General features: G+C 43.0%; 1 protein-coding gene across 5 annotated transcripts in view; it reads right to left on the bottom strand.

The window, feature by feature from the left end:
* Positions 1 to 18,517, bottom strand: part of EVA1A (eva-1 homolog A, regulator of programmed cell death) — a 69,416-nt gene that overhangs the window by 16,513 nt on the left and 34,386 nt on the right. The window contains exons 2-4 of one of the 5 annotated variants that reach the window (XM_024758851.1): positions 11,548 to 11,670; positions 4,571 to 4,689; positions 3,209 to 3,380 (exon numbers count right to left, since the gene is read on the bottom strand). In XM_024758851.1, coding sequence (XP_024614619.1) covers positions 3,209 to 3,254 — 46 coding nt within the window. In that variant the 5' untranslated portion in view covers positions 3,255 to 3,380; positions 4,571 to 4,689; positions 11,548 to 11,670. Of the gene's footprint in view, positions 1 to 3,208; positions 3,381 to 3,640; positions 3,715 to 4,570; positions 4,690 to 11,547; positions 11,671 to 18,517 lie in introns of those variants that run through there. The other 4 variants (XM_024758852.1, XM_024758853.1, XM_024758855.1 and 1 more) reach the window with 4 other exon arrangements.

Here is an 18,517-nt window from a genome sequence, read left to right as displayed (position 1 = left end):
CCCGTTGCGGAGCAACAGGCTCCGGACACGCAGGCTCAGCGACCATGGCTCACGGGCCCAGCCGCTCCGCGGCATGTGGGATCCTCCCAGACCGGGGCACGAACCCGTGTCCCCTGCATCGGCAGGCGGACTCTCAACCACTGCGCCACCAGGGAAGCCCTATATGTAGTTTTAAGGCTTTTGACATTTGTTCCCAAATCATTTTCTAGAGAGGCTATAGCAATTTATAATCCCATCAGCAATATGTGCAAGTACTCATCTCCCTACGCTTTCTCCAAAATTGAAATTATAAATGTAATCGCTCAAATATTTGAGAATTTTATAAAATTAAAATGTTAACCTTGGGGGCTTCCCTGGTGGTGCAGTGGTTGAGAGTCTGCCTGCCGATGCAGGGGACACGGGTTCGTGCTCCGGTCTGGGAAGATCCCACATGCCACGGAGCGGCTGGGCCCGTGAGCCATGCCCGCTGAGGCTGAGCCTATGCATCTGGAGCCTGTGCTCCTCAACGGGAGAGGCCACAACAGTGAGAGGTCCATGTACCGCAAAAAAAAAAAAAAAATGTTAACCTCACTGTTGATTTCATTTTGCATTTGTTTAATTGCTAGACATTGAGCTGCTTATGTTTTACCAGTAATCTGTATTTTTTCTTTGGCAAACTGCTGATTCTTATCCTTTGTCCACTTTTCTTTTGGGACACTTATCCTTTGTTGATTTGTAAGAGCTCTTTATATATTAACTTTAACCCTTCTTCATTAATGCTGCCTTTTTTTCTTAGTTTGCATTTGCCAAATACGGGTACATTTTGATAAACAGATATTTTAAATCATACCTTGGTCAAGGTTTAAAATGGGTATTGTGAAGAATGGGAGCAAGATGTATCCAAAAGCAAATAGAAAGAATGACGCAGTATTACAAAGCCTCAGCTAAGGCCAAATTCCATGAATTTCTTAATGGTTTCAATCTGCAAAGTTGTAACAGTGTTTGGTTACTTGAGTGCAGAGGGAGAAAGGGGAGAAAGAAGGGTTTACTTAAGAGTTGGGATTTTGCCTGTTGGTTTAACCAGAAACTAGACAAAGGAATAAAGGAGTTATGTGTATTAGCAAGTGTGTTCCTGAAATGATGGACCACATGGATGAGGCAACTGATAAACTAGGAGAAAATAGGAGCGGTTAGGGGCTGTCATCTTCACCTTCATATTTTAATTTTTTTTTTTTTCTGTGGTACACAGGCCTCTCACTGATGTGGCCTCTCCCGTTGCGGAGCACAGGCTCCAGATGTGCAGGCTCAGCGGCCATGGCTCACGGGCCCAGCCGCTGTGCAGCATGTGGGATCTTCCCGACCGGGGCACGAACCTGTGTCCCCTGCATTGGCAGGTGGACTCTCAACCACTGCACCACCAGGGAAGCCCCCCATATTTAAAATTTTTTAATTCATTTCCTTTATAGTCAGGCAGTGTTCTGAATCACACTCAGAGTGAATTTTTAGCCACCAAGTCTATTTACTTGATCTAATGCAATTTATTTTAGCCACTCCACTTTCCATTTCCTTTCCTTCTCTTTTTATCTCAGCCCATATTTACTTAAAAGAAGCATTATCTTCCTGCATCCTAAGCAATATTTAATTCCAGAATATGGAGTGGGAAGGAAAAAGGTTGAAGGGGAGAGAAAAACAGGGCCATGTACCCTTTCACCTTAACAAGATCATAAGACATGTGGTAAACACCAGGGCATTCAATGATCACAACTCAGGGTCATCCTGGTCAAAATGGAAAAGCCGCCAGGTACTTCTTGTGCTGAGTAGAGTTCCAAAGTCCAGAAGCCTGTTTGCTCTCACCCAAGATATTTTCTTACAACAGCTTATTTGCAAGTGTCATCTGAGGCCTGGAAATTCCAGACCCTCCCTGCCACACCCCACTTCATTTTGGGGTATCCTCACTATAGAATTGAGGAGATCATCAATTTAATTGCTTGTGAAAACATGATACCAGAGTTTCAAACATCTCTTTTCTAGCTCCAGTGTCCTTTCTCTCCAGAATAGCCTAGAAGAATGAGCAGAACTGAGATTTCACTGATGTGTGGGTGCCCAGGTAAGGAGGCCCCAGGCACTGAACTTCCTTGGGGAGGTGAGGAGCTGACTGATGACCTGAGCCTTTGCTGATCTGAAAAGAGAGAACCCTGGACTTGAGGCATGTGAAGACTACATGCTGCCAGGCTCCTGAGAAGTCCTCCTTTCTAAAATCAGGTTGCACGTCATCCAAGATGCTCTCTCAACAAAAAGCCATGAACTCCCTTTATCCTCAACCCTAGCTCAGATTTGCCATTGTAAATAGAAGTGTCAGGTTTTGTACCTGAACTCTGAGGTCACCACATATCAAGCCTGACCAGAGAACTAGAAAGTAAAACCAGTCCCCCAGGGGAAACCTAATCAGAACCACAGTCTCTTCCTTTTATACAACAAACAGAGACATAAGGCCAAATAAAATAAAGCAAACTACCAAAACCTTAAAAACTCACTCAAGCAGAAGAAAATCAATTTGGTCATTTAAACAATTCAGCATTTTCATGTATTTTTAAAAATTTTAGCTTTATTGGGTATATTTTCATGTATTTTTAAATGACTCCTTTTATGTGAACAGCACCTGTTCTCAAGAAATGATCTTGAGGAGAAAGTCAGCCATCTTTCTAAAAGAAACAACTGTGAACCAAGGAGGGAGCAAATATCAGACTCTCCCAGACTCACATACTTTCTGTCTCTATGTCTCCCAGAAGGTTTTCAAACTTCTCACACAACCCCCCAAACACAGATTACACATAAAACACACACACACACACACACACACCCTGGGAGGAGTTGAGAACCACTGCATAGAAATAATCAGGCTGAGGATACTCCATTCTGGCCTTACATATCAGTTAAATGCTTAATGACAGAAGCCAACAGTAGCCCCAGGCTATTTCCTTCACCCGAGCCCAAAAGGAAACCGAATATTTTTCAGCAAGATAAAGCTCTTAGAACCCCCCATTTGCCAAATTAGAGAAAGCTTAAGTTTCAAACCAGAAAACGTTTCATCTCAAAACTCAGTACCACAGAATCCCTCTGTTATGAGAGGCATTTCTCTCCTGAGTATAAGACCAGAGATGGCCACCCAGGAGATGGCTCTACCCAGCCCCATGCCTCAGACCTGGCCCAGCTGAGACTGAACAACTACCTGAGACAAAGGAATAGGCCTCTAGGATATTGCTGAGCAAAGCCATGTCCACGAACTCGGGGATCACCAGCTCCGTGTTGTGGTAGAAGGGCAGCCTCGATGTGACATCCAGAAAAGGCCTCCTGGAGATGCTTCAGCTGGATCAAGGTGGCCACCCTCCCTCTCTTCTCTTCTGTTTGGGAACACAAAGTGAGTGATGAGAACACATTCTGATTTCCTGAGGCTGTGCTCCAGGTAGCCTGGGCTCAAGAACAAAATCCAGTCCAACCTTCCCAGCCAGGGGGCTGCAAAGATCTGAGATCTTGTACTCTTTGCTCTAACAGCTTCTTGGCTTTCAAATAAGCAGCAACTCCTTAAATCTGTTTTTCCTGGCCTTTCTCCTTTCTCTTCCCCATCTCCTCCCAATTTCCCATTTTAACACTTCTCCCTCACCTTTCCTTGATCCTTTTTATTGCATTCTTCCTGGTTTGCCTATGAGGTTCAGTCCATCATCATTTTAATCACTGCATTTTTACCCCAAGCCACAGCCTGCTTTTCACCTGGCTCTGCTTTCCCCTGTACTGATGGCACTTGTGTACTTTGATCAGCTTGCTTCATCCCATGTATCACCAAATGTGCATTCTTGGCAATGGGTCAGAGCTGACTATTTCAGAACTCCCAAAGTGGTTCCTGTTCTAAAATGCCCCCAAGAACTTGGGAGCTCGAGGCTGCTACCTGCCCCTAGCTCCATGACTCCACCTGTGACTCTGATGGGCCAACCAAACACACATGCACTGCAACAAACGGCCCATCAAAGGAACTGATCATCAGGGTTCAGAACAGGAACTTGGGATCTCAGTATTCAGTGGCTCAGCCTCTGGCTGGGGGAGCACATTCTTTCCCCAGCTGCTGCTGCTGTTTAGAACCAGCATTATCATTACCCATTCAGTGAAGCCCTAGCAGAGAGCTGAGGATTTCAAGTGGCAGAGATCTTAATGACTCCTATTCAGTGCCACTCTATCTGAAGACAGGGAACTGAGTCACAGGGTATGGAAGGATGTCAGGTTAGGGAAAGCTAGGGAAGCAGAAGGCTCCAGTCCTTTCAGAAGAAACAGGTTCTCAGGTGGGTCACAGACATTGGTAACATGGATCACATTCAGAGGGCCTGGAGAGCTGCAATTCCATAGGTGGATGGAATGGGTCACAACAGATAAGACAACTCTCACTTTGGTGAATTCCAGTGGGCTCAGGGAAGACCAAAGCAAGAAAAGACAGACCAACCCATAGGTAGGACAGAAACGAACACAAGGTCCTTGGAGTAGCCAGAGGCCCAGATAGTGGCAGATGAGGAGTGGGCTAGCTATTGCTGAGGGACCCCTGTACCTCTGAGTCTTCAACAGCCATTTGAGTTCCTAAAAGGTGACAACTGATGATACAGGTGAAGACTTGGAACCACCACCCTGAGTTCAGAAACTGCTCTGCAGGTCTGAGGACTTCAGGACCTAGGAAGAGAGTGAAGCCACTGGAATATTTCTGAGTATATAGTAGGACAAAGCTGTTTCAGGTCCATTCCCTCCTTTCTATCCCCACTAATCCTACATAGTGCAAGTCTCATCATTTTATTTCTGTGAGTTTTCCAACAGTCTCCTATCTGATGCTTCTGCAAATACCTCTTCCTATTCAATCTAGCACCCACTTTTACCATCAGGGTTATCTTTTATAAAGTACAGATCTGATCACTTCACTCCATAGTCCAACCTTTCATTAATGTTAAGAAGTTTAATCCCCATTAAACTTCTTAACACAAAACACATCCACTTTTACAATATCTGACCTCTATTTTGGCTCTTAATTCATCTCTTACCCAAGTCTACACTCTTACACATATACACAAAGATACAAGTATGCCTAATGCTTCAACAATACCAGATTACTTTCAGTTCCCCAAATACACTAAGCTCTTTTATCTTTTCATACTTTTGGTTGTGCCCTTCCTTTGCCTAAATGTCCTTCCTCCCTGGCTAACGTTTCCTGTAAGAGAGAATTCAAAAGTTCTACTGTAGTCTCAAAATCCCAAAGACTTCCTTTTTTCCAGAAATATAAAAATCCATACTAAAATTCATATGGAATATCAAGCAATCCAAATTACCAAAACAATCCTAATAAAAAAAAACAAAGCTGGAAGTCTCACACTTCCTCATTTCAAAACGTATTACAAAGCTACAGTAATCAAAACAGTGTTGTACTTGCATAAAGACAGGCATATGGATAAATGGAATAGAGAGCCCAGAAATAAAACCTTACATGTATGGTTAAATTACTTTCAACAAGAGACCATTCAATTTGGAAAGAACAGTCTTGTTGAGAAAACTGGATATCCACATGCAAGAGAATGAAGTTCAATCCTTATCTTACACCATATTAAAAAAAAATTAACTAAAAATGGATAAAAGACCTAAGTGGAAGAGCTAAAACTATAAAGCCCTTAGAAGAAAACATAGAGGAAGAGCTTCATGACACTGGATTTGGAAATGATTTCTTGGACTTGACACCAAAAGCACAGGCAACAAAATAAAAATAGATAAGTTGGACTACATCAAAACTTAAAACTTCTGTGCATCAAAGGATACAATCAACAGAGTGAAAAGCAACCAATGGAATGGGAGAAAATATTTGCAAATCATATATCTGATGAAGGATTAATATCTAGATTATAGAGAACTCCTACAACACAACAACAGCAAAAAACAAACAACCTGATTAAAAAATGGGCAAAGGATTTGAATAGACCTTTCTTCAAGGAAGATTCATGAATGGCCAATAAACATATGAAAAGATGCTCAACATCACTAATCATTAGGGAAACACTAATCAAAAACACAATGAGATACTACCCCACATCCATTAGGATGGCTACTATCAAAAACAAAACAAAACAAAACAGAAAATAGCAAGTGCTGGAGAGGATTGGAGAGGAACCCTTGTACTGTTGATGGGAAGGTAAAATTGTAGAGGCACTATGGAAAACAGTGTGGCAGTTTCTCAAAAAATTAAATATAGAATTACCATATGATTCAGCAATTCACCTCTGGGTCTACACCCAAAAGAATTGAAAGCAGGGACTTGAACAGACATTTGTACACAAATTATGATGAAGCATTATTATGGCAGCCTAAAGATAAATCAATCAAAGTGTCCATCCACAGACAAATGGATAAACAAAATGTGGTATATGCATAAAATGGAATATTACCCTTCTCATTTGTTTATTTTTGTTTTTATTTCCATTTCTCTAGGAGGTGGGTCAAAAAGGATCTTGCTGTGATTTATGTCATAGAGCGTTCTGCCTATGTTTTCCTCTAAGAGTTTGATAGTGTGTGACCTTACATTTAGGTCTTTAATCCATTTTAAGCTTATTTCTGTGTATGGTGTTAGGGAGTGTTCTAATACTTTTACATGTACCTGTGAAATTCTGACACATGCACAACATGGATGAACCTTGAGGACATTATGCTAAGTGAAGCAAGCCAGTCACAAAAGAACAAATATGGTATGATTCCACTTATATGAAGTACCTAGAATAGTCAAATTCATAGACAGAAGGCAGAATGGTGGTTGTCAGAGGTTGGGAGAAGGGAGAAATAAGAAATTATTGTTTAATTGGTACAGAGTACAAAGTTTCAGTTTTGCAAGATGAAAAGTGTTCTGGACATGGATAATGATAATGGTTGCACAACAAAGTAAATGTACTTGATGTCACTGAGCTGTACACTTAAAAATGGTTAAAATAGCAAATTTTATGTTATATTTATTTTACCACAATTTTTAAAATTAATAATAATAAATATAAGATGTTGATGAGGTACAATGAATTTTAAAAGTTAAATTTTAAAGATTCTTTAGAGAATCCAGCAATCAAATATTGATTTTCAGTTAATAGGAATGGTAGCAGAATTATAGAGATATTAAAATTAAAGTCAAAATACTATATGATATCACTTATATGTGGAATCTAAAAAATACAACAAACTAGTGAATATAACAAAAAAGAAGACTCGCAGATATAGAGAACAAACTAGTGCATCAGTGGAGAGAGGAAGGGGGGAGGGGCAATATAGAGTAGGGGATTCAGAAGTACAAACTATTATGTATAAAATAAGCTACAAGGATATCTTGTACAACTCAGGGAATATAGCCGATATTTTACAATAATTAAAAATGGAGTATAACCTTTAAAAACTGTGGGGACTTCCCTGGTGGCATTGTGGTTAAGAATCTGCCTGCCAATTCAGAGGACACAGGTTCAATCCCTGGTCCAGGAAGATCCCACGTGCCATGGAGCAACCAAGCCCATGAGCCACAACTACTGAGCCTGCGCTCGAGAGCCTGCGAGCCACAACTACTGAAGTCCGCGCGCCTAGAGAAATCAAGTCTAAAAAAATAAAGAAAGAAAAAGAAGAAAAGACTAACACCTCTTGGCTCTCCATTAAAAAAACAAACTGTGAATAACTATATTGTACACCTGTAATTTACAGAATATTGTACATCAACTACACTTTGATTTAAAAAATTGAAGTCAATAAAATTCTAATTTATATCAAATTATGGATATTGCTTAATTTTAAGTAAAAGATGTTGTTATCTCACTTATGAAAACATTGAATGTAAATAATTGTAATCTATCACATTTATAGATTAAGAGGAAAAACATATCATGTCAATGGATGCAAAAATGGGTTTGTGAAAAAATAATAAAAATTCATGTTTTATTTAAAAAGAAAGGTCTAATGCAGTAAAGCTCAAAATCCTCCAGATTCTTTTTTTGTCTATCTAAGTATTAGAATATTTTTCTAATATTGCACCTATGATATTGCAATTGGAATTATTGGTTTACTGAAGAGACTTCTTACAAGTCCTTATTACCCTGGTACCTAGCATGGTGCCTGATGAAAGGAAGTTCTCAGTCAATTCTGGCTGGCTGAAAAACAGAAACAGCAATTAAGCATGAGCTTTGTATGCATGAGGAAGTCCCAGAGAGTATTTCTGAACAGGTCTTAGAGTGAGCCACTTTGAAGACTAAAAGGACACCAGGGCTGACTGGCTCTGAGTGGAGTGCCAAGCAGGGTACTTCTTCAGGACTATGAAAGGACCACATGCAAGACGGAAGCTTAACCATGGCACAGAAATTCTTCCTGCAAGTCTCTCCATGCCCCAGGCACTAATGGAGAGGGTTGCAGGAGCCAGAGGTAAAAGAAAGGGGGACAAAGAAGGCAGGCTGACGGTCAGGAAAAACCACTGCTGGTGGGCCATCCTATAGAGTGAACAGGAAAACCCCCTATGGTCCATGTAGCACAAGTCAACGTAAAGCAGGGGTCAGTACACATTTATAACTTTACTATGAAAGGGCTCTGAGGGCTATATGCTCTCTGTCTCAACTACTCAGCTTTTGCCATCGTGGTGTCAAAACCACCACAAACAGCCACAAAAGAATGAGTGTGGCTGTGTTACAATAAAACCTTATTTTCAAAAGTAGGTGGTGGATCCAGATTGGCCCACGGACCATACATAGTCTGCAGCCCTCTGGCCTAGATTCTTACTACTCAAATTATGGTAAAAGGACCAGCAGGATTGACATCACTTAGGAGCTTTTTAGATCTGCATAATCCTGGGCACCCAGACCTTTGGAATCAGACTCTCATTTTGTAAGATGCCCAATAGAGTTTGCAAAATGCTCTGCCTGACTTCTGTGATCCCCTTCAGCCTGAGCACTCAGATATTATAACAGCATAGGCTTAGGAGGAGTTTCACTTAATGCATCCTTTATAAATCTGATCTAGGGTAGGAGGGCAAGTCCTTCATGAGGACACTGAGACAGAGGGCAGGACTCAGCATAGGAGATTCTGTTCAGGGCAGCTGCCAATGAGACAAGGTCTGCAGAAGTTAGATACGTGATGACTCCCAGAGCCAAACTCCCTGAGCCCTCCCTTAATAGTGATGAAACTACTCCAGGTAGTTCTAGACACTCTCCACTGGTGATTTGCCCTGTAATTAAAGCATTTCTGCATCTCCTACTGTGATGCTTAATTTTATGAGTCAAATTGACTGGCCATGGGATGTCCAGATTAAACATTATGTCTGGGTGTATCTATGAAGGTGTTTCCAGATAAGATTAGCAATAGGTAGACTAACTGAAGTAGACTGCCCTCCCCAATGTGAATGGGCATTACCCAATCCATTGAGAGCTTGAATAGAACAAAAGGCAGAGGAAGGAGGAACCAGCCTCTTTTTTCCTGCCTCCCTGCTGAGTTGGAGTATCACATCTCATCTTGTCTTCTCTGGCCTCAGACTGAGATTTACACCATTTGCTCCCCTGGTTTTCAGGCTTTTGGACTTGGACTGAACTACACCACTGGCTTTCCTGTGTCTCCATGTTGCAAGGTTGTGTATGGCAAATCATGGGACTTTTCAACCTCTATGATTATGTGAACAGATTCTTCTTCATAATAATAATCTACTGTTATATATTTATATAAAAAATATATATGTTTCTGTTTCTGTTTCTCTGGAGAACCCTAATACACTTAACCAATATAAAGGTAAGGGGCATGAAGAACTCATCCACCTACAAGTGAAATTTTATGCTCTAGTCCTCAAGGAAATCCCTTATCACTGGTTAGTTCCTAAAATAGTGATCCTCAACCTTGGGCAGTGTGCTCCCCAGGGTACAGTTGGTTGTCACAACTCCAGTGGAGGTTGATATTGGCATCTAGTAGGAGGCAAGGATACTGCTAAAATCCTACAATGTATAAAACAGCACCCCCACAACAAAGAACTATCTGGCCCCAAATGTTAATGCATCGAGGTTGAGAAACCCTGCTCTAGAACAAACATCATTACCTCATTGATCAACCTAAGAAACTCTCAGTGTTTGTGAACCTCATGCACATCACCATTACAGCAAGAAAGGTGTCAGAGAGAGGTCTGCTTGGCAGCTCCTAGCGGCCTTGCTCAGAACACCACAGGTCCAAGCCCTGGGCCACCAATTCAGTGTTCCATGACCAGAAGTAAATAGACTCTGGGAGAACAAATCACATCAACCAAGCCCTCAAGAAAATACAACATCAGGGGACTTCCCTGGTGGCGCAGTGGTTAAGAATCCGCCTGCCAATGCAGGGGACAGGGGTTCAAGTCCTGGTCCGGGAAGATCTTACATGCCGTGGAGCAACTAAGCTTGTGCGCCACAACTACTGAAGCCCGTGTGCCTAGAGCCCATGCTCTGCAACAGAGAAGCCACCGCAACAAGAGAAGCCACTCCAATGAGAAGCCCATGCACCGCAAGGAAGAGTAGCCCCCTCTTGCTGCAACTAAAGAAACCCCACGTGCAGCAATGAAGACCCAATGCAAAAATAAAATAAATAAATTTACTTTTAAAAAAAGAAAGGAAAAAGAAAATACAACATCAACCAATACCAGTTTATTAATTCATAACTGGAGAGCCACCTGGCATAAGATCTAGATCAGATTCTCTTCTAGACAAGTTGACCCTGGGGATTATCGTGGCTAGGGCAGAATTACAACTAAGCAGCCGTATATTTTCAAAGCAGGGTTTTCTCCCTGTGATTATCCATTGGATTAAACCCACAACATTCTAGGGGAAAATGATGTCTAGAGAACACTCTAGGGCCAGTAAACCAGAATTGCAGCACACTTTCTTTGGACAGCACCTACTAATTCTTATACTTCTTACTCTTTGACAGCTTTTTTTCATCTATGACCCAAAGCTCCTTCACCTAATTACTGAAAATCTGTGGCACAATTGAGGAGACAGCTTCTTTCCATCACCTACCTCTCAGAATTTTGTCTTCCTGTACACATGCTGGCCTCCTGATGAAGATGACAAGCTGGCTTATAAGCACCATCTCTTAAACTGAATGACTAATTGCATGCATTGCATGCCATTTTCACTGGTTTCCATATTAGAGATAACCTATTTCCCAGTGCTGCAAATTCATATTCTCTGGAACCTTGAGTCTACCCACCTATACTAGTGTAACCACTGGATATACAAAATGAAGTATGCCTGGTGATAGTACATTTCATCTTATAGCAGCAGTGCACATCCCTGGTATATAAGCCACCATGCAGATGACTATCTCATAACACGGTGTGCAAAGGGTTATAAAAAAGCCTTATTATCAGGACTTCCCTGGTAGTCCATTGGTTAATACTCTGCACTTCCAATGCAGGGGGCGCCAGTTCAATCAATGGTTGGGGAACTAAGATCCCACATGCCACGCAGCACAGCCAAAAAAACAAAAACGAAAAACAAAACAAAAAAATCTTATTATCCCCTTAGCTACCTGGGGAGAAGTGTACTCTTAAGAGTAGAGGAGTATCTGGTTAGAATGGTTCATCCTTGGAGATGCTAGTGTCAGACAGTAGAGGTTCTGAAACTTGGTTGGCCTCAGTTGGCTTCTCAGGCTCTGAAAGAAAAGAAAAACGGCATAAAACATATCAGAGAGCCATCACATGGCTGAGAGATCACATCATGCCTTAGACCTGGTGTTGTTATGAACTGCTTAGCAGAGAAACCTTGGTGGTCTTTGTCTGGACCCCTGAAGATATGAAATAGCATTCCCTGAAAGGATAAAGCCCACTGCCAGAGTTTAATCTGGAACTTGAACGAGACAGCCAGAAAAACCAACCTCCCAAGATCAGAGCAAAGAGGGAAGCTAAGGGTAAAAAATCAAAAGATGTATGCTTCCTCTTCCCTTCTGTCAGCCAAAACCCACAAAATAGCTACAGTGGCTCCTGTGTGGCTCCTCATCAGTGAAGTTTGCAAGCCAGCCTCTCTGGAACAGGAAGGGAGGAAATTTAGTTTCCAGATAGTAATGCCCAGATGGGCCATGAAATGAAGTCTCATGCAGCTCTGTGGGCACAAAAAACCTGGACATGCTGCCAAGTGGATTCCCACAGCCTGTATCTTCCATGGAGAAATCTCAAGGTCTCTGTTCAACCCAGCTAGAGAAGCCACCAGGGGTCTCTGAAAGACCTAGATTATACACAGCTCCTTTAGGTTGCCAGTTTCATTTAGAATTGTGTAGAAAAAAAATGAAATCAGTCACAGAGGTCCCGGAGTCCTAAGCAGTCCCCTTGCTCCATGCATACACACTCATTCGTCATCACTGCTTCCTGCCAGCTCCTGCAGCATCCGACTTTTGCTTATTTATTTACATCTTTACTTATCCCAGCTGCCTCTGCCTCACAAAGGATTTGTGGCATCTTCCTATCTCCATTTTACTGGTAAGGGCAAAAAAGCACAAGATCAGTAGTTCTTTAGAGACTCATGCACCAAAGCATGGAATCAGTTCTTTGAGTCCCACTCGCTCTACACTCTACACTAAAGAAAACCATGCAAGGACTGACCTCATTGTGGTCACATGGAGTCTGAGATGCAAAAGCTTGAAAGGAAAAATAACTCCCAGGGACTTCCCTGGGGACTTCCCTTCCCCAGCGGTTAGGACTTTGTGCTTCCACTGTGGGGCCACGGGTTTGATCCCTGGTCAGGGAACTAAGATCCCACAACCACGCAGCATGGCCAAAAAAGAAAAAAAAAGAAAAGAAAAATAGCTCCCACCTCAGAGGATGGTAAGAGGATACACATGGCCCTGGAGAAATGACTGAGCAGAGAGAAACCCTGACCTTCTCTACAGGACTGATAAACTCCTATGGATGACACATCCAACATGCTAGCCTACCAGCTGCGTGGCTTCCTTTGCTCCACCAACCCTCCCCTCCAACCTACTGCAGTAAACCACTTCCAAGAGCATATCCTGGACTTTAGTTTTCACTTAGAAAGGCACCACCTCTGAAGTCTGGGCTGTGAGCTCCTTAAGGGCAGGAACCACCTGGTCTCCATTCTTCTCTTTGTTCCCAGAGCCTCCCACAGTAAATGGACAAAGCCGATGTTCAGTGACTGTTGGATGAATGACTCACACTCAGAAATCCCACTCTTCAACCAGATCTTTCTGTCTTCCTACTACCCTCATCCCTAGAATCAAAGTAAATGTGCTCTCCAACCTCTCTGGTTCCTCAAGCTTCTTATACTCTCCAGCTCACCCAGTTAAGTCGCATCCTCCATTCACTTTTCTCTACACAGCCTGGCTACTATAACTACACTACACTTGGCTCTTACCAGGACCTTTCTGCTGCCCTCCCACCATCCCCAGGCCTAACCCCAAGACCACTGTAACCCTCACCTCCCAGCTTTCTTGTCCAAAGGCTAAGTGTTTCTGAAAAAAAAAAACATTCATATTAGCACCATTGTAAATGGTTGGTTTACACCCTCAGTGAGGCCCTTATATTGCTAGGAAAACTTCTAAGTCCCTTGCATTGTCCTTTCTCATTTCCAAGAGAAAATGTACCAAACCACTACCCCTTTCTTTCAGCCCCCTTCTCCATCCTCACCCCTCTTGTGCTTCCCATCTTCCCAGAGGAAACAGCAGCCAACTTACATGAACTGTAACTCCCTTCTCTTCCATCTGATCCTGACCTTCCTCCCTCATTTCTCTAAGGGAGTTTTACCTGTGCTTTTGATCAAATCTTTTCCTCCTTCTTCCTATAAGATTTCATTCCATCAGTGATTCATCCTTCTTTTACCTTTCTTGTTTGACTGATCTCCATCTCTATCTATACAGAGGTAGGCAGATAGAAAGATATACTTTACTATATATTATTCACACAGAAAGACAGAGAGAGAAGGAGAGAAAGAGAGATTATATATGTATATAATTCTCTCTCAAGCTTGCAGTTTCTCCCTTTCTCCTTCCCTTCTCTCCCTCACCTCCTCCATGTGTGAGTGTGTGTGTGTGTGTGAGAGAGAGAGAGGTATGTATATATGTCATATATTTACATATATACACACAAGATGTGTTTATACAAAAACATGCATATATGTGCACATACATGTATGTATACACACACACATGTCTTTCTCCTTCAAACATTTTCTCATTCTTTCCTAATCACTGTCAAAATCTCTCTCTTTCAATTTGCTGGTCTTATCCACAATAAACTTGCTTAATTGCCCTCACCCTTTCTAAAAAAAAAAATTTTTTTTTTTTGGCTGAGTTGTGTCTTCGTTGCTGTGTGCAAGCTTTCTCTGGTTGTGGTGAGTGGGGGCTATTCTTCATTGTGGTGCGCAGGCTTCTCATTGCAGTGGCTTCTCTTGTTGTGGAGCATGGGCTCTAGGCACGCAGGCTTCAGTAGTTGCAGCATGTGGGCTCAGTAGTTGTGGCTTGCAGGCTCTAGAGCACAGGCTCAGTAGTTGTGGTACATGGGCTTAGTTGCTCTGCCACATGTGGGATCTTCCTAGACCAGGGATCAAACCCGTGTCCCCTGCAGTGGCAGGTGGATTCTTAACCACTGCACCAACAGGGAAGTCCTGCCCTCACCCTTAAATGACCTTCCCTTTATTCAGCCTCCCTGCTAAACTTATACTTCCTCTCTCCATTTTTTTTTTTTTTTTACCATCATTCAATCCTTAGGAATCTCATGTCCCATCCTTCTCCATTTATGCTGCCTAGCACAGTGCCTGAGCACATAAGTTCTTTAAAATAAATTCTGTCATGGATATGAGTCAATGTCTTAGACACCTCTGTGATCTAGTGTTTGACTCATAGTGAATGCTTCCATTGACTGAATGAATCTAGAAATGCACAAACATGGTTAGTGAGAGAGATCTGCAACCTAGCTAAGCAAACAGAATGAAGTATAAAAGCAATTTAAGTTAAGTGGCGTGGGTGCAGATGGGAAAGAGTAATTAATTCCAATAATGGGAGAGCAGTGGGCAGAACTCATAAAAACTTCATAGAGAGGTAAGATTTAAATTGAAGCACTGAGTATTAATTTAATACAAATTATACTAATAACTCGTATTTATGGAGACCTTCCTCTGTAACCAGGCAATGCTTTATGTAGAATATTTAAGAATATTTAATTTAAGAATATCAATTTATAACAATCCTGTGCTATTATTATTCCCATTTTTCAGATGGGAAAATTGAGGCACAGAGAGGTAGTGCTATACAAGATCACTCAGCTAGAAAATATTGGAGATGGAATTTAAACTCAGGCAGCCCATCTCTAGTGCTTTTAACTTCTAAACGATACTTCCCAGAGTAAAGAAATGTACTAGAGACAAAGGAATAATGTGAGGGAAGGTATATAGCATGTCTAGAGCAAGAAGGTAGGCAGAAGGATTTACTAGAAATTAAAGATGGAAAGGCAAAGTTGGAATTGGACCTTGGAGGATCTGCAGTGCCTTACAAAGGAGATGGAATTTTATTTTATGAACAATGGTATTAACAGAAGGGTGACATGGTCAGTTCTGCTTCCTAGGAAGAAAACACTGGCAGAAGTGGAGGCTATGTTGGAGAAGTCAGAGATTATGGGTTACAGTCTGAAAGACTCACTAGGGGTTAAGTCAACAGTCCAGGTAAAGGATGAAAGTACCTGAAACCAAGATGGCTGAAATAAAATGGGGATGAAGCTGCTGAAGAAGTTGGCAACCCAGAAACCAAACCTAACAGGTGTAGACCAAAACAAAAGAAAACAAAGCAAAAAACCACCAAATGCATGTTCTCTAGTCAAAAGACCAGTTAAGGGACAGTCTAGCAAGACAGAAAACTCTTAGACAATAACTACTCTACCCCAGCCAAACACCATAGGAAAAACTGTGGCCCCCGCTTACACCCATAACAGCAAAGGCTGAGTGGGGAGCATAGACTTCCATCCTCGAGACACTAAAAGAAGACACCCCAACGTCCGCATCAGAGTGGCATTAGAGAAGACCAAGTAGGGAAAGGGGATTTTCATCCCAGACAGCTGGTAATGAGCCACTCTTCCAGGCAGTATCAGTGGAGAACACACAGGAAGCCTGGACTTCACCCCCACCCAGCTCCTCTCCCTCCTTGCTGGAGTAATGTAATAGGAGGCCTAGTGAAGGGTCAGGTCTTTCACCAACCACCGTGGCTAGAAGCCCCACCATCACCAACATCATGTCAGTGGAGGCCACATGGGATCTGGAACTCTCATTCTCACCCAGCAGTAATAAGAAGCCAGTCAACAGATGCCAACACCAAGATGACAGAGATGTTATAATTATCTGACAAGGATTCTAAAGCAGCCATGATAAAAAAAAAAACACTTCTAATAGCAATGATGAATATGCTTGAAATGAATTTTAAAAAATGGAATGCCTCAGCAAAGAAACAGAAAGCCTTAGCAAAGAAATGGAAGATATAAAGAAAAGAATGAAAATTTTAGGATTGAAAAATATAACCAAAATTAAAAACTAAGTAAATGAGATCAACAGTAGAGTGGAAAGGACAAAGGAAAGAATCAGTGAACTGGAAGGTAGTACAATAGAACCTACACAGTTGGGCAATAGGGAGAAAGTAGATTAAAAAAAAATTGAACAGAGCCTTAGGGACCTGTGAGACTATAACAAAAGATCTAACATTCGTGTCATTAGACTCAAAGGAGAGGAAAAAACAGGCGGAAATGAAAAAGTGTTTCAAAAAATAAAGAAATAATGGCTGTAAAATCCCCCTATCTAGGAAGAGATAAAAATCTACAGATATGAGAAGCTGACCAAATCTCAACAGGATAGACTCAAAGAAATCCATGCCAATCCGAAGGATCAAGATGGCGGAGGAGCAGAAGGACGTGGAGTTCATCTCTCCCACAAATGCATCAAGAAAACATCTACTAGTGAAATAGTTCTCACAGAGCACCTGCTGAACACTAGCAGAGCACCTCAGACACCTAAAAGGGCAAGAAGAATCCCCATGTAACCAGGTAGGATGAAAGAAAGAAGAAGGGAAAATGAAGAGGAGAGGAAGCAGGATGGGACCTGCACCCCTAGAAGGGAGCTGAAGATGAGGAGAGCTTCATGCATCTGGGGAAGCCCCCTCACCAGTGGGGAGATCACCTGGGACAGAAGGGGAGCTTCGGAGTCTTGGAGGAGAGCACAGCAACCGGTCTGTGGCAGGAAGGACAGATTGAAACCTACCCAAATGGTCCATGCCACAGCCCTGCATGCCCCAGCCTGAGACATGTGTCCATCAGGGTGAATGGGGGCTGGGTGCTAAAACGTGGGGTTTGGGGAGCAGACCCGGGAAGGGGACTGCTGTTGGCTGTGAGGAGACAGCCTGTGGGGATGGGAGTGAGGAGCTCTGCAACCTTCCTGGAGGAAGCCCGGACCATGATAGAAGAAAAGCACCATCGTTGAGTGACGTGCAAAGGGCAGGGCCGCCATTGCAGTCTCTCTCCTCACATGCCGGCCCTGCCTCCACAGGCACTAGAGGGGGCTCCCGCCAGAGCAGGCTCACACATCTCCGGTCATTGCCTCCTCTGCACCCACCCCGCCTGGGTAACTTGCTCGCCCCAATCGCCTGGGTGGCCCACTCACCAGGATTGCTGCCTCGGCTCCCTCCCACCTGACAGGCTCAGTGTGCTCTGACAGCCTCAGGAGCAGAGGCTGGTGGGTGGCCCACACTCAGAGGTGGGGCTGAAACAACAGCTGAGCCCCAGGGGTTCTGTGACTAAGAAAGAAGAGCTGAAATCTCTCCTTGTGGCTGTGCAAATTGCGGAGTTAGACCTCCACAGACAGCTTCCTAAATTCAGTGTCTGCAGAACATCCAAATGGACAAGTGCTCCTGCAGCTGAGATGGGTCTGGCTTTAGGACCTGTGGGCTTTATGGGCACATACAGGGGATGGGTAAGGCCAGAGTCTGAGCTGCCTCCATAGCAGGTCCAGGTACACAGTTACTGCAGTCCTGAGACATGACCTCAGTGGATCTGTGATGGTGGCCTGGTGAAAACAACACGTGAGAATCACCAGGGCCAATTGACAGCATACCCACAGTTAAGGTAGGACTGAGAGCAGTGCCAACAACAGTGTACCTTGTGTGCCCACACAATGAATGAAAGGGGACACAACAGAGCACACTCACAGGTAAACAGCTACAGAGGAAGAATATTCAGTGGATTCTCTCCCAGTGGGAGTGCTCCAATCCCACCTAGCTCACACCACAGATCAGAATCACAGCTAAGAAACAGATCTGGGGTCCTCTACTCCAACAAGTAGGGAGCAGAACACACCCCTGACAGGGCAGTGACCATCACAGAGCAAAAGGGAGGCTGCACTCCATATCCAGGGCAGGCTCTGGCCATGACAACACCAGTCAAACCCTTTATTCAGGGGCATAACAGCCAGCATACACTGAGAAAAGAGGTGACAGTCATCCATACAAAAACCAGACCTTG

The sequence above is a fragment of the Neophocaena asiaeorientalis genome, unplaced genomic scaffold (assembly GCF_003031525.2).
Source record: "Neophocaena asiaeorientalis asiaeorientalis breed wild unplaced genomic scaffold, Neophocaena_asiaeorientalis_V1.1 scaffold285, whole genome shotgun sequence".
Classification (NCBI taxonomy): Eukaryota; Metazoa; Chordata; class Mammalia; order Artiodactyla; family Phocoenidae; genus Neophocaena; species Neophocaena asiaeorientalis.
This window is presented reverse-complemented; position numbering and strand designations above follow the sequence as displayed.